We start from the raw sequence: 16,388 nt of genomic DNA on the forward strand, positions 1-16,388 counted from the left end.
ATACTTGTGAGTAGATCTAAGATCCTGGTAAAATAATTTCCAACAGTAATAGCATACCCAGCAGCCCTGACACGTCCAGGATGCTCTGGTGTCCCGAGCGCCTGCGTCAGGATATCGTTTTGGCCCTGGACCTGAATTTGTCCCTGACTAAGCTTCTCCTCTAATTGAGCCTAATGCACGCATATATTCAAGCAATTAGTATATGAATTATATACACTAACTCATGAGTAGAACTCAATTAAGGATTAATATATACTTACTATCTTCTCTGCAATTTCCTTGTCGTAATCAGTGACAAGTTTTCTACTCTTGGTGCGAGATTTAATCCAAACACGGTGGCGGGGGGATCTGCAACTTCGAGGTCCTTTTTTTACATAACGTTATAACAATGAAATGAGTACCAATTAAATTGTATAGCACATTATAGCACATTAAATTTTAAGCATTACTTACCACAGCTTCCCGTACGTTCACCATTCCACTCCGACCACTTCGATGTCTGGATTGAATTTTTGAGGAACGTTCACGTTGCACCTTACTCAATTCCAACAATGCCAAAAAAATACATTAGATACATGTACTTGTATTTAAGAGTTTATCTTAGTGTTAATATAATTAGCGTACCAGAAATTCAGGAGTTAGTCGACTTTCAACAAATTTGCACCAATCAGTAGCGTCGATCTCGGGGTGCTTTTCAGGGACTTGTGCCAGTCGTCCCAGATCATTCTCTTTCAACGCGGGCATTATGATGTCTTTTGTCATCCTATTCTTGAAGTCTTTCATTAACTTCCCAGCTAGGATGAGACAGTCATGTTTGAAGGAGTCCGGCACAATGAACCCCGTCTATTTTGAAGGAAAACAAACACGGTTAGAGTCAACATTTGAAGTAATAGAAAAACAAATCAAAATTCTAACAAATAACAGCTTACCTGTATGTCTTTCCAAACTTTATTTTTCAGAGTCGGGTTGACTTCTTTCCAGTTTTTATAAGCCAACCCTATTGTCTGCCGACATCTGACTCCTAGAGTGGATACGAGCTTCACATAGCTTTTTCCACAGTATTGACCTTTGTCATTAACCTCGAGGGCCACTCTTTTGCCCTGATCCATTAGTTTGGATATTTCATTCATTTGCGTCGGCCCTCGTGTAGGTATTGTGGTTGGACACTCATTTTCTGCGCCCGAATCAGATCCTGATTCCGAGTTCGCCATGTCTACACCATTAACAAACAAACTTTAAAGTTAGCTATATATATAACAAGTAGTGTATATGAAATATTAAAAGCATAAACAAATTGTTAAGTATTCAGGAGCATTCACAACCACAATATAAAGTAAGCTATATATCAAGTTACCAATTAGACACGTTTTCTTTTCTTTTTTTGTTTATGTTTGCCTGAATCACAATTGACCCATATTCCCTCATTGATATCGTTTCTAATGTATTCAGCATCGTCTTCCTCAATGTTACGATCAATTCCCATAAGTTGCTCATGAATTGGTTGTCCAACAATGAAGTCATCGTAACATAAGTCAGCATTCTCCTCATCCTCTTCAGTCTCTAAGAACCTCCTCTCTGGTGTCGATAAAACAATAGACCATTTATCATTAGCCGGATCAGAAATGTAAAAAACTTGAGCTGCTTGGCTAGCCATGATGAATGGATCATTCTTGCTTCCTCTCTTACTTAAATCAACCAAAGTAAAACCAAGCTCGTCAGTTTTTACTCCAACGTTGTTGTCAACCCAAGAACATTTAAAAAGTGGAATTCGGAACGCAAAATAATTGAGCTCCCATATTTCTTCAATGACCCACATTGAACCTCTCAAATGAGGGGAAAAGTTTTTGGTAAAGCAATAAGGGTATTAACTAATATTTTCCCCTTTTAATTAACTTGTGCTCTTTATTTTCTTTGAAAAATAAAAATCCATATTGAACCTCTCAAATGAAAGAAAAAAAAATAAAAAAAGAAGGATTTTATATGTTTATTTTGTTAATGTATTTAGTAACTAATTATAGCTAGTTACTAATTACACAATGTAACTAACTAAGTTTCTCACACAATTTATTCATATTAATTTATAAATTACTCAAATTTTCGTTTTAGATTAGTTCATGTTATTAGTTGTTTAGTTGATTAGAATGTTGGTAAAATTAAAAAGTTTACATAAATGTGAATATTATTATTTTTTATGTGACCTAACTTCTTATCACTATGTTATAATTAACTAGTTATTTGTATTATGTAAATATTATGAATGGTTTTAGAAAGATTTATCCTAATTCTACCGAAATTTCGGCAGCATAACGGCTTGGACGTTCCCAAACATTTTACAAGTGCCTAAAATAACAAACAAAACAGATACACAATACAAAATTAATCCACCCATCCGACCGCAGTACATGTATTCGCAGAACCTACTTCACTACGGATGAATATTTAAGATATTCAAACTCAACTAACATGCATTGATAATTAATTATATAATAAGAAAAAGTTAGTTAAAGTATATACCTATAATTGCAAGCCCAAATACGCTACACACAAAATTATGCCGAACCCCTACAATATAAAGAAATACAACGAAATTACAAAATTAATTATTTCATTACTTATAACTAGTTATAAAAAATTGTAACAAGTTACTTAGTTACTAAATTATACATACATATATATAATCAATTATATCTCACACTATTATCTCAAAAAAATAAAATTATATCACACACTAATTCAATTTTAAAATTTTTATTTCTAAACTAATGAAATCACTCCAATGTCATTTTATTCACAATAAATATATATTACAAAAAATATATAAATTACAATTACAAAATTTATTTCCATAAAAAAATATACACACACTATATACACACAATATATACACATATTATATACAAATATTCAATAAAATATACAAATACATATATATACTATACATTGAGGTATAAATTATTACCTAATAACCGCAATCCGACGACCACCGTAAAAAATTCCGGCACTATACACATAAAACACAATAATATTACTAATAAAATAAAAAAACTCAAATAATAATTTACAAAAACAAAAAATAAAACAATATACATAATACAAAAAGCATAGAAGCAATATTTATACCTTAAACGAGGTTGAGATTCAACAATTTCTCAAGAAAAATTGGTGGCTGGATTTCAAACCCAAAGTTTACTATTTGGGTTCGGATGACACTCAAAGAGGGTAAAAAATCAAAACTTTTTAGGTGTATGTTATTAAGTATCGAAAATGGAGGATTTTAAAAAAAAAATGGGCTCAAATGGTTGAGAAATGGGGGAGATATGGTTGAGAAAAGAGGGTTCGGCGAGGGTTTTCTGGGTTGTTTTCTCTCTGGTTTGCTGGGTTTGTTAAGTGAAGTGAAGGAGGAAGACGAAGCTGCTGTATATGTATCAAGGTCGACCCTATGGCGTCGGTTCCTTCATAGGAACCGACGGCATAGGGTACACGTATCAGCAAACCGTGTACCCTATGCCGTCGGTTCCTATGCAGGAACCGACGCCATAGGGTCCTTCAGAAAAAAAAAATAATAATTAATTTCCAACCGCCTCTAAATGGTATAATGCAATTTTATACCTACGGTTTTTATCAAAAAAACCGCCTCTAAATGGTATAATGCAATTTTATACCTACGGTTTTTATCAAAAAACCGCCTCTAAATGTCAATTTCGAACATAGCGGGTATTTTCACACCCTTTAGCTTCCCTTTTTATAAATGGGGTTGAAAAAAACTGCCTCTAAAGGCTAACATTGTATTAGTGTATACATTTTCACATTTAACATTTCTAGTTGCAATTAAGTTGCACGTTAGTTGAATAATAGTTTTGCTATTACAATATCATAGTATTATAAAAATAGGACTCAAAATTATTAAATACGCGACCTAATACAGATAAAACACGATTGCTGTAATATTCATTTGTATTAAATATGTAGAATTTGATGCGCTGGACGGATTTGGACTGTACTAGGGTTTTTTATCAAATAAGCCCATCAATAGTGTAAAATACATTGAATTTTTGCTTTCATAAGCTATTGAGTCGGGTAGGTGAGGTTTAATTCCAAAAAGTAATCTATCATACGGTACATGGTACTATTGACAGTGACAACTGGTGTGTGGTCCGTTGTTGGGAAAGAGATTGTCAAAATATGGATGTATGGCATGAAAAGGTAACTACCTTTTTGCCGTGAGCCAATCTGGAATCTGACGAAGAAGAAAGGTCACCAAATTCCTCAAGATTGTGACAGAGACGTGAGTAGTATCTAGAAGGTTAGGCCATTTCGGATAACTCTTTCAGCTTCTACTTCCGGATGACCCCTGGGGTATTTGTTGTAGATTTCCAAGATTATTTCTCTCCTTAGTATTTAATTAGAGTTGAACTATATTCCAGGGAAGTGGTGGAGCTAGCCTCGTGTTCTAGTGAAGGAAAAAGGTTTTTTTAGTAAAAGAGTATTTATGAAAATATAAATTTTATAAGGATAAAAATAATAAAAAAAAAATGTATATGAGAATAAAATTAAAAATTAAAATTTTATATATACAAAAATTGAAATGTATAAGAACATAAATAAAATATATTAATGTTGTGGGGGCATAAAATATAATATTCAAAATTTATACACAAAAAATTAATTTGTAGAATGTTGAAGGGGCAAATGACCCCACTCGCCCTCCTTTCCCTCTGCTCTTGGGAATTTGGTAGATCCAAATCATTCCCGGATGTGTTATTAGGATTCACATCTATTCGAGAGATGGATTGCCTTGTCCATTTGCTTGGGCTAGTTGATTGGCTGGTAGTTTAGTGGGCCTCCATGAGGAATTACTTGTATAAGATTATTTACACTACATATTGAAATTTTTAATATTTTTACTTTTTTACTGTGAGGTGAAATTTTTTACAAAAATACTGTATAAGTTTTATACTGTGTTAAATTTTTACTATTGTTCTACGGTTAATTTTTAGTGTTCTACTGTTATTTTTAATTTTTACATTTTGTGTTCCACTGTTATTTTATAAAAACACAGTATTTTTAAAAAAAGATTTCGTGTGACAATATTTTTATAAAGATTAACCTAAATTTCAGTATTTTTATAAATTTCTCCAAAAGTTCTATTGCTAACTCACGCGGCAATCCACATCGATGTAATGAAAGTGAACGCATGTAATACTTAACTATATTTATAATCATATATCACTAACTACTAAGTGATTCTAGGTATCATTGATGAGAAAAAAAAAATATCTATTAATTAACTTTGTAATTGATTGGGATAAAAATTGTAATTAGTTTCTTTTACACTCTTTTCTATTTTACTTTTTGTACTCTTGTTTTCATTCTTTACATCATGTAAGTAATAAATTCTATCCTCAATTATTTAAATTTATATGAAATAAATGATTGCAAACATAATATATTTTAGATTAATATTAAATGGCATTTGGTAACTGATTTAGTGTCTTGTACTATAATAATTTTTTAGGGAAAATTTTTATTCATAGTTAATCAAAAAGACAAAGCTCTATAAATCGAAGGGAAATAAAATTGCACAAATTTCACTAAAGTGTTAGCTTGGCTAACCACGGCGCCAAGAACAAAAGGAGAAAAACAAAAGGGCTTTTTTCTATAATAGGTATTTTAGGCCCAAATTTTACATTTTTAGTTTGGTAAGGAAAATTAAACAAAAATAGGAAATCTAAAAGTTTTTTTTTCAAAAATACGGATAAGTTATCTCCTGAAGCACATGAATATCTTTTCAAGGATTATATATTATATAAACAAGACACTACTTTTTAATGGTAGACTGAATTGGGCCTATATACATATACCCCTATATAATATATTATATTTCATAGCTATAAAAAGGAAATAAATTAGATCAATTATATCTAACACTATGTTGAACTCATGATTCTTAATTACACTATGTATTGTTCTCTCTCTGATTTATATTGACCTTTAAAGCAACTTAAAATGCACATATGAGTACATATATATAAATACACGTACGAGAAATTTGTATATAAAAATTATTCAATATTATTTTTTATCTCTCAATATTGCATAATTTTGTGTGATTAAGTTATTAAATCAATTTTTTTTCTTCAATTTGCCAATATTCTTTTAGTAAGATATTTATTTAATTTTTATTGGTGTTGTATATAGAATTACTATTTTATTTATATATTTCTCACCATATATATAAATATACATATTTACACACACATTAATATATATTTTGCTAATTTACACATTAATATTACAGAGAGCAACATCACGACTATTCTAGACTCTAAATTAAGGATGACAAAAGTTTGTTATTTTACATAAAGTTATTAATAAAGAAAACTGATTTCACACGATATTCATTGTTTGTGAACACATTCAACTATACAGTAACAACAGAATAACAATCCTTATAGTAGACAACCAACCAATAGTGTGCAACAATATGACAGTGGCTGGAAGTGAAAATAACTCATGACACTCAACTGGCAACTTGACAACAACACAACAACAACTAAACAACTTTTATCTGCTCCAAGGAGGGGATCAGTTTCAAAAGATGTTACTTTTGTTGATACTGGCACTCGAAGAAGCTAAATATTGAAGAATATACAATTATTTGTTCATCTATTATTTTTATATTTTTATATCATTGTTAAATAGTTGTTAACAGTTAAAAAACATATTAGCAACTATTGTCTTTATGTTTTTATATCGTTGTTCTACTATGATTTTTTTCTTCAAATGAATGAACTACAAGCAGAGAACGATTCAAACAAGACAAATAAAAAAAAAAATAAGTTATAAACCTTGTAATATTTTCTTTAGAAGGTTCAACTTTTAATCACCATCAAAAGTCTTATCACGCACCTGTAAATATTAAGATGACAGAATTAATAAAATAATGAACCATTAAAATACGATTAATAGTTAAACATTGTAAGTATATCATGTATTGAACAACATAAAAATAACAATATAACAACTAAAAAATAACGTAATTGTAAAATTTAATAAATATAAAACTAAAATAGCTTCAACTATAAAACTCAAATACAACTAATTAATGTAAGGCTTAACCCAATGATATAGTTTTTTTAAGAACCCTATAATAATAACCATATAATAACTAAATTAAAACTGAAAAACAACTAATTATAAATAGAAAAAGTGAGAGACATAAACTATTTAAGGTTGAACAATTCTTCTTACTAAATACATCAAAAAAGATATATAAATATAACAAAATAAGTCTTTGAAACCAAACAAAGACAACAAAAACTATACGTTAATCTTTTGAGTTGCAACATCGACATCATTATCTCGCCTTTTGCCCTTGAAAACTCTTCAATGGATGACTTGGTGAAACAACAACAACAAAATAAATTAAAAGAATGAAACAACTATAAAACAACTAATGATTAGAAATGAGCTAGATGTGATTTGTATTAGGTTGTGAAAAAATGCTTGAATAAATATTATTTAAAACATACTTTTAAATAGTGTAATTTATTTTTTTATTATTATTTTGAATAAAAATAATCAAAAAACAGACTTTTAGATTGTTCTTTTTTAGCAACAAAATAACAACAACAACAAACTAAAAATAAAGTTACTAGACAACAACACTATTTCAATATATACAAAAATAAAAATGTACATCAATACATTGGTTTTTTGACATTTGGAAATACAAAAAAAAAACAAAAACAATCTTAATATGTACGATGAAAAACTAAATATATACATATATATTAACTTTTTCAAACAACTAAATAATAACAAATAAACAACTGTATGACAACTCTAGTAATTGCATCAACTCTAAGAAGAAATAAAAAACTAGTTATCTATAAAATAAATTTAAAAGTAACTACATAATATTTGTATATCAACTCAAAAATATATGTACCCATAAAAAATTAAACATAAACTTTTTTTTATTGTTGTTAAACAACTTTAAAAAAAATGAATAAACAACTCGATAACAACTGCACTTTAACATAAAAATAGATTAAACATCAATACATTGCGACAACTTAAAAAACATACAAATAATCTCAAATAATCTCAAAAAAAAAAAACGTAAAAGTAATTACAAATTATTTGTATATCAACTCAAAAATATATATACTTAAGAAAAGCTAAACATATACTCTTTTAGTGCAATTTGATTTGATATTTTATAAAAATACATTAACACGAATGTTTTTTTTTTTATTTTTACAGCTTTGAATTTTTTTCTTTACAAAAATACGTACTTCAGTAAAACTAATAAATTATTTTTTTTTATTGTTTTATAGTTTATTTAAAGTTGTATTGTAGCTGCCACAAGGTTATTTATTTGGGGTGTTTTTGGTTGTTTTGTAATTTCTTTATGATTGTTTCATAGTTGTCATGATGTTAATTTCACGTTGTTTTTTAGTTGTTTTCTTACTTTTTATTGAGAAAAGAGTATTTTTGTAATTTTAAAAGCGTATTTTTGTAAATAAAAACTTTAGGCTGTAATATTATAAATAAACATAAAAATAGGGTATTTATACATGACATTACTTACACTAGCATTTGCATTGTTTTCACTTTTTTTTTTTGCTTTTTCATTTTCAACCTTATATGGCAATGGCCTTTTCTTTGAAGTTGATGCTTCCGGAATAGGTTGAGAAACACGATGATCCTCCATTGCAATAGCGTTCTTACCCATTTTAGTTTGTATTTTGAGTTTTCAAGATTATTTAATATTTAGTAACATTTCTAGGATCTAGAATTAGAAGAAAGGCTGAAGAAGCTCTAGCAATACCCATAGTCTTGTTACTCTTTCTTAAAAAAAAAGGCCATAGTAAATTGTGAATTTATGAACTAAAAAAAATAGTTTTACAAATGAAAAATCAGAGTAGAATGGGAGAACATGTGTACTGGAGAAGTTCTATTAAAAAATAAATAAAAAAAGAAAGAGAAATGTGATGAATATAAAAGAATAGAACAAAAAAATGAGTATTTGACTGGAGAGAGAGAGAGAGAGAGAGAGAGAGAGAGAGAGAGAGAGAGAGAGAGAGAGAGAGAGAGAGAGAGAGAGAGAGAGAGAGAGAGAGAGAGAGAGAGAGAGAGAGAGAGAGAAATTGAGCGGTTAATGTACGGCGAATGCAATCCCCACCCCATCTCCGCTACCTATTTATACCCCCATCCCCGCCCCATCCCCGTCTAATAACCAACGGATTCGGGGTAGGGGAATACCCATCGGTTATGGGGAACCCATCGGGTATCCATTAAGGTAAAATGAAAATAAAAATTAATTTAAAATAATAAAAAAAATTAATTAAACTACTATTCTCACAAATATTTATTATGCATTCATAATTCATAGAAGATAAATGATAAATCTACCTAAAAAAAGCATAATCTAGTAGAAAATAAAAACTAAATATGTCTGAAAGTTTGAAAAAAAAAAATAAATAATCATAATACCCAAGTATAAGATCATAGTCTCATACCTCTCAAGCTTCCCAACAAATTAAAAAGTAAACAAAGATGAAATTAAGAATCGAGAAGAAAATATCTTTACACATGTAATCCACAATGATCATCAGTTCATTATCGTCATTAGATCTTCATAATTTAAGCATATGATATATAATTTTGATTATGGATGATAATCAAAATAATTTTGATTATCAATCATATGTATACTATATATATGTTAAGAATAAAAAAGAAATTATTATACATATCATATAAATAATTTTGATTATCAATCATATGTATACTACAAAAAGGGGTATTTTCGTCGTTTTATAAGTGACATATAAAGATTTTGCGTCGGTCTACAGAACCGACGTATAATCCGTAGACGTAAATAGTGTTTTATTTGCGTCATTTTTAAAAAGACGCAAAATACAATTTTCGTCATTTAAAAACCGACGCTAAAAAATTACTTTTCTATTTTATTTTAAGCGTCGGTTAAAAAGTGACGCTAAATGTGTCATGGCATTTTAAAACTGTCACAAAAAACTTATTCCGTCGGTTTAAAAATGTCATATCTATTACGAAAAAACTTTTTTTTTTACCTATTGCGTCACTTATAAAATGAAGCACAAATATAAGTAAGGGAAAATTGCAAACTTTTCATGCAATTTTCCCCACCTGCATTATCAAATTTTAGAATAACTCTATATAATAGTAAATACATAATACAAAAATAATTAAAATAATATTTTTAAAACTTATATTAAATTAGTAATCGATTCCATTAACTAATCACACAATACCAAAATTGTTAATAAAATCGATTCTAAAACTTAAATTCCATGTATATCGTAAACTAAATATAAACTAATAATATATGCAAAAGATAACAATAATCATAAAACTTGTTACTCATGTATTATATCAAAAGTGTAGTAACCTTAAGTACTTAATCTATAATCAATGGCTTCACAAATTCGGCGAACTCATCCCGTACGGCATTGATCTCCTCGTTACTATAGGGAGCGTCTAACTTGAACTGTAAAATAAAAGATCAAAAAACATTAATCAACATATTAAAAGTATATATAATTAAAATACAAACTAAATAGAGAAGAGTAGTTATTCATGTTTACATTATTTTTCAAAAAGCTTGCAGGATTAACAACCGTCATGAAACTCTGAATAATCTTCATAACATAATAACCACATTGTACTCCATCCGGCTGCTGTCGACACGTGTATTGGTTGATTTTTACTGGACCCTTGTTTCGTATATTTTTTTCGATCCTGTACATGTCCACAGCTCTAAACAAAAAAGAAATTAATTAATGAATTGATTTGTAACATAATCTAAATTTAAAAAATTATAACTTACTTTTGGATACATTTCATAATATCAGTTCGGATAAAGTCATTCGTCGAGTCAAGATATGCAACACTTTGAGTATTGGCATGAATCATAATTGTCAACCAGTGATCACTACAGAACAAAACATGTTAATTCAGTCAACTCACTAATCGATCCATTAGTTTGTTACATTTATTAATATAAAAACATACTTACCCTGAATTCCACGGACATATCAACCATTGTTCAGGTTGCATACCCATCATTCACTGACATAGATTCTCTGAACGTTGTTTGAGTTTACCAGCTTCAGTTGATACTGAAGCAGGATTATGTATTATTAAGCTATGAAAACTATAAAAAAAAATTCAAATTTGTTTTAGACATTGAAAATTAACTATAATCAATGGAATACAAAACTAATGATCCGTTACATTTGAGAGATAATTGAAGATATCCTTCTACTGTACCAAACCAAATAGACCTAAACAAATTACTACATAATATCAAACAATAGTAATATACTCGGTTACTAATTCTCGTGTTCTACTAAGTATTTACTTTTTACATAATTGAAAGGAGGAAATTGCAATCTCACTTCTAAGAAATCAAACAACCAGTTGACACAAGTTGAATACCTCATCATTAGAATCTATTCTTCATGATACAAGTACAGGCCGAGGCCAAACCGAGCACATGCTCTGCAGAAAGCTATCTCCTCTGCTGCAGCAACGGGATCCACAATATGGCTATCACTAGACGATATTGTACCAGATGACTCCCGGAATGCCTGTATTTAAGTATGAGATTAAGTTAAATACTTGAGAAATATTATTAGACATTAATGTCATTTGAGTAGTACAAGCATAATTTAAAAGCAATCGTTCAGACTTGTGGGCTAAACTTGTAAGTCATAGAACAGGAATAGGGTTGATGAAAGGATCTTAACAGTGTGTTTAACAAATAGAACCTAGAATGGATTAATCGAATCATGTCATCGCATGATCCAAAGTAATAAATTGCTTTAGATTATTATAGTTGAAATGTATCCCAAATTCCCAATCACATAAGTGCAAACCAAAACAACCCATTCCTCATTGTTGAATTTTTACAGTAGCATCCAAATCAACCAAACACTTACTTTTCCAATAGCCAAGAGTTAAAAGTAGGGGTGTTCACAAAGTATCCGATCCAATCCAATCCGCACGATCCAATCCAATCCAATCCGCAAAATGCGGATATCCGTACTTGTGCGGATTGGATTGGATTGAAAAATCTAAAATCCGCACTTGTGCGGATTGGATGTTGTTTGACCTCAAAAAGTAACCGATCCAATCCAATCCGCACTTAATTATATATATTTTTAAAAAATTATAATATGTAATATATATTAATTAAAAAAAGACACAAACTTCTAATTTCTTAATCTTTTTTAGTAATATATTAAGTTGGTGCATTTTGTTTATTTTGTAATAAAAAACACAAGAAAAATAATTCTTATTCACATAGACACATACACATAAAGTTTAAATATATATATACTAGTTTGTAAATCTAAAGATAAGTATATATATATATATTGATATATATATATATATGTATATTGGTTTAATTTGTATATAAATAGAGATGGAAATAGATTAGTATTGGAGATTAAGAAACAATAGTCTTTAATTAATTTTTTTTTCTACGCAATATTAAATAATTTATTATTAAAAAAGTAACCGATCCAATCCGCACTATTGCAGATTGGATTTAAACTCTTATGCGGATCGGATTGGATTCAAAATATGAAATCCGCACTTAGTGCGGATTGGATGTTGTTTGACCAAAAAAGTGCGGATTGGATCGGATGAACACCCCTAGTTAAAAGGCTACTAGATAATCAACAAACTAAGAAATGCATGTAATGAATTCAAACTAAATAATAAAGGGATATATGAACTTCCCTTAACTACATTTATCTAATCCTATTTCCTTTCCTATAGAAACTGGAAAATAAGTTGCGAGTACAAGCTCAAGTACCAACTTTATTGCTTTTTCACAAGGATAATACCTCCGTTTACATTGGATCTTATGTTACAATTATCTTCAAATTATTGCCAGGATTGTCTTGATGATGTTTCAATTTGCAATTTTGTAGGTGGTTTATTATTCTATTCTGTTTTGTTGATAAAAGATCTTGAAAAAGGAAAGAAAGAAATACCTCTCCGTCAGATCCCCTTACAGTGAGACGATACACAACAGTGACAGAGCCGTTGTCAGAGAATATAACATCACGTATTTCTCCACACCAACCTACAAAGCCATCATCAAAGAAAGATGATATCAATTTGAAAACACACACACACACACATATATATATATATATATATAGCTGAAATGTATCCCAAATTCCCAATCACATAAGTGCAAACCAAAACAACCCTAACCTACACAGAGTGACTGAGAGAGAGAGAGAGAGATCGAGAGAGAGAACGCAAGAAAAAAAAAAGGGAAAGAGAGAGACTTACGGAGGTCGGAAAATTGCCGGTTCGAAATCACAGAGAGCTTCAGACCTTCGAAATCGCAAGAGAGAAAGAGAGGGGAAAGAGAGAGACCTTCAGCTCTTCCAAATCGCAAGAGAGAAAGAGAGGGAAAAGAGAGCTCGAAAATGAAAGTTTCATTTGACTGTTTGGGGGTAAGTGAAAAATAGGAGAATTTGCGTCGTTTTGTCACCCTCACAATCTCTTTACCGTCGGTTTTAAAACGACACACAAAGCTTGAGTGAGGCTTTTAAAACGACGCTAATAATGAACGAATTTTTTTAATTTCTTGACTTTTACCGTCGGTTGGGTAATTAGTGACAAACATAGAACCGACGCAATTTGTTTATTTTTTGTGACATTTTAAAAATGACGAATATAGTGAATATAGTACTATTCACGTCGGTCAACGCGATGAACAGTCCCGTTGACCGACGTGAATAGTGGATTTTGTTGTAGTGGTCGGATATGGTGCGGATAGTATTATCCCCGCCCCCGCCCCCGCCCCATCCCCGCTTCGGGTATTGAAATTGTCCCTCACCACCGCCCCATTAACCACCAAGACGGGGAATCCCCACCCCATTAGGGGCGGGTCCCCGCGGTTACCTATCCCCGCGGTATAAATTTCCATCTCTAGAGAGAGAGAGAGAGAGAGAGAGAGAGAGAGAGAGAGAGAGAGAGAGAATCATGTCTAACAAGTAAAAATTAAAAAAAAATAGTAAAGGTACATTATATCAATATTAATAGGTAAGTAATAATTTTTAAAATTTTAAACTTTTAAAAATGTAAAAAAAAACAATCAATGTTAAAATTATTCAAAATGTCGCACACTAATAAGAAAGTAATAATATGTGATTTTTGGTTGAATTGAGTAAAAATCTCTTATTTAATTAATATTAAATTATTTTTTTAATTTAAAGAGAGGGAAAATGAAGAGAAAAAAAAAGATTATGGAAAAAAAAGAGAGAAAATGAGTTAACATGTAAAATAGACTAAACATAAGCAATAAAAGTATTTTTGTAATTAAAGAACTTTTAGAAAAGTAAAATTGAAAAACATATTTTATAAAAAAGTTTAAAAAACCAAACATAAATAAAAATGTAAAAAAAGTACCAAATATGACATACAGTGTAAAAATCCCAAAACAAAACTCATAGCTCCTAGATGTTATACTATTAAAGATAAAATGATATTTTTCTTGAAATTTGCATTAAAGTCACGTAATTGAATTGATTTTATATTTTTTTTTTAAATGAAAAATTAAAGGTAGAATATAATAATTTGTAAGATTATAATTATAACATTTTTAGATGTGTTATACATTAGTGGTTTTAGAAGTAAGAGTGTGTGGAAAAAAAATAAAATAAAATATTATATTTTTAAATGATGTGAAAAATATATAGCACCTTTAAAGAATGTTACTATTAAAAATACTCTAATAGAATTCTTTTTAAGGTTGAAAATTAAATTTAAATAAATGATAACATAAAATTATTAGAAGTTACAAACAAGCTATAAATAATAGGGTTATTTGCGGCAAAACCTCCTAAAGTGGACAGGTTTTTGCAACTAACCCCCTAATCTAAAATTTTGGTGGTAAAATTACCTAAACCACTAGTCCGTTAGCAGTTAGCCTTTTCCATCCATTTTTGGCTGTTAACTGCCATGGTGGAATGTCTACGTGGACTCAGTGTACACGTGGCACAATTTAATTGGTCCACATAAATAAATATTAAAAAAAATAAAAAAAAAATTACAAAACTATTTACAAAAATAAAATAAAATAATAATTAAATATTACAAATTTTTTTTAAAATTAAAAATAAATAAAATAAAATAAGTTATTATTATTATTTTTTTTCTTTTCTTCTTGGATCTCTCTGGTTCATCCACCATCATCACCATAACTATCATTTGCATTATCATCCACAACTTACCACCATCATCACTACAACTGCCCATCTCAATTACCATCCATGATCGATCAACAGCCACAATCTATTCCTTTTATCCAAATCAACACCAAAATAAAATTAAAAAACAATTCCATTTTCATATCTAACCTAAAATACTCAAATCAACTAAATAAAACTCTAATCCCTCATTTACCTTTCTCTCCCCCAGCCACCCACACCGCTGCCTCCCATCACCGGCGATCAAAACGAAGGCCACCACTATCCCGCCTCTTTCCGTCGAAGCTCAGCTTGAGAAGAAGGAGAGATTAAGCGAACCCGGCCCAGATCCGACTGACCCCAGTCTAGATCTGACCGGACTCAACCCAGATCTTCCCATATCCAACAGCCACCTGCAAGAAGAAGAAGAAAAAATACAGTTAGACGGGCTGGGCGAGAAGAAGAAGAAGAATAGAAAAAGAGATGAAGAAGATGAAGAAGAACAAAAATAGAAAATAATGAAGAAGATGAAGTGGTGGTTTCGGAGGATGTTGGTGGTGGTGGATGCCGATTATATGAAAAAGATGAAGAAGAAGAAAAATAGAAAATGGTGGTGGTGGTGGTGGTTTCGAAATTGCTGGTCTTCGTGGGTTTGATTAAGGAGGAAGAAGGGGAAGAAGTGGTGGTGGTGGTCAGTTTCAGTAAAACCAAAATGGGTTTGATGGGTTTGACTAAGGAAGAAGAAGGGGAAGAAGAACCAGTGTTTTAGGAGAAGAAGAAGAAGAACGTGAGAGAGGGTGAAAGAAATGGGTTTGATTAAGGAGGGTTTTTTTTCTTAATTTTTATTTTTTAATTTTTTAATTTTTTATAAATAGAAATTTTTTTCTTTATTTTATTTTTTATTTTTAAAATAATTAATTTTTATTTTTTTAAATATTTATTTACGTGGACTAATAAAATTGTGCCACGTGTACACTGTGTACACGTGGACATTCCACCATGGCAGTTAACAGCTAAAAATGGATGGAAAGGGCTAACTGCTAACGGACTAGTGGTTTAGGTAGTTTTACCACCAAAATTTTAGATTAGGGGGTTAGTTGCAAAAACATATCCACTTTAGGA

General features: G+C 30.1%; 2 protein-coding genes across 2 annotated transcripts; both read right to left on the bottom strand.

Annotated features, from left to right (window-relative positions):
- Nucleotides 1-10,256: 10,256 nt before the first annotated feature.
- LOC115695041 (uncharacterized) lies at nt 10,257-11,212 on the bottom strand. The gene is made up of 4 exons (XM_061105559.1): nt 11,066-11,212; nt 10,877-10,981; nt 10,635-10,806; nt 10,257-10,537 (listed from the first exon to the last, which is right to left on the bottom strand). Exons 1-4 carry the CDS (start codon nt 11,113-11,115, stop codon nt 10,448-10,450), a joined length of 417 nt encoding a protein of 138 aa, XP_060961542.1. The 5' UTR covers nt 11,116-11,212; the 3' UTR covers nt 10,257-10,447.
- A 44-nt stretch (nt 11,213-11,256) lies between these two features.
- LOC133032156 (uncharacterized) lies at nt 11,257-15,521 on the bottom strand. Its single transcript, XM_061106016.1, has 4 exons — nt 15,484-15,521; nt 13,363-13,610; nt 13,056-13,147; nt 11,257-11,639 (listed from the first exon to the last, which is right to left on the bottom strand). Exons 1-4 carry the CDS (start codon nt 15,519-15,521, stop codon nt 11,502-11,504), a joined length of 516 nt encoding a protein of 171 aa, XP_060961999.1. The 3' UTR covers nt 11,257-11,501.
- Between the last annotated feature and the right edge of the window lie 867 nt (nt 15,522-16,388).

The sequence above is a fragment of the Cannabis sativa genome, chromosome X, assembly GCF_029168945.1.
Source record: "Cannabis sativa cultivar Pink pepper isolate KNU-18-1 chromosome X, ASM2916894v1, whole genome shotgun sequence".
Taxonomy (NCBI): Eukaryota; Viridiplantae; Streptophyta; class Magnoliopsida; order Rosales; family Cannabaceae; genus Cannabis; species Cannabis sativa.

What these genes read in the sequence shown, in the direction of transcription:
- LOC115695041 (XM_061105559.1), bottom strand. Translation starts at nt 11,115, where the DNA reads ATGATGGGTATGCAACCTGAACAATGGTTGATATGTCCGTGGAATTCA. An exon ending in ATATGTCCGTGGAATTCAGG is followed by an intron (nt 10,982 to 11,065) that starts GTAAGTATGTTT and finishes TTTGTTCTGTAG; the next exon opens with TGATCACTGGTTGACAATTA. An exon ending in CAAGCTTTTTGAAAAATAAT is followed by an intron (nt 10,538 to 10,634) that starts GTAAACATGAAT and finishes TTTATTTTACAG; the next exon opens with TTCAAGTTAGACGCTCCCTA.
- LOC133032156 (XM_061106016.1), bottom strand. Translation starts at nt 15,521, where the DNA reads ATGGGAGGCAGCGGTGTGGGTGGCTGGGGGAGAGAAAG. An exon ending in CCGGCAATTTTCCGACCTCC is followed by an intron (nt 13,148 to 13,362) that starts GTAAGTCTCTCT and finishes ATGGCTTTGTAG; the next exon opens with GTTGGTGTGGAGAAATACGT. An exon ending in TAAGGGGATCTGACGGAGAG is followed by an intron (nt 11,640 to 13,055) that starts GTATTTCTTTCT and finishes ACTTAAATACAG; the next exon opens with GCATTCCGGGAGTCATCTGG.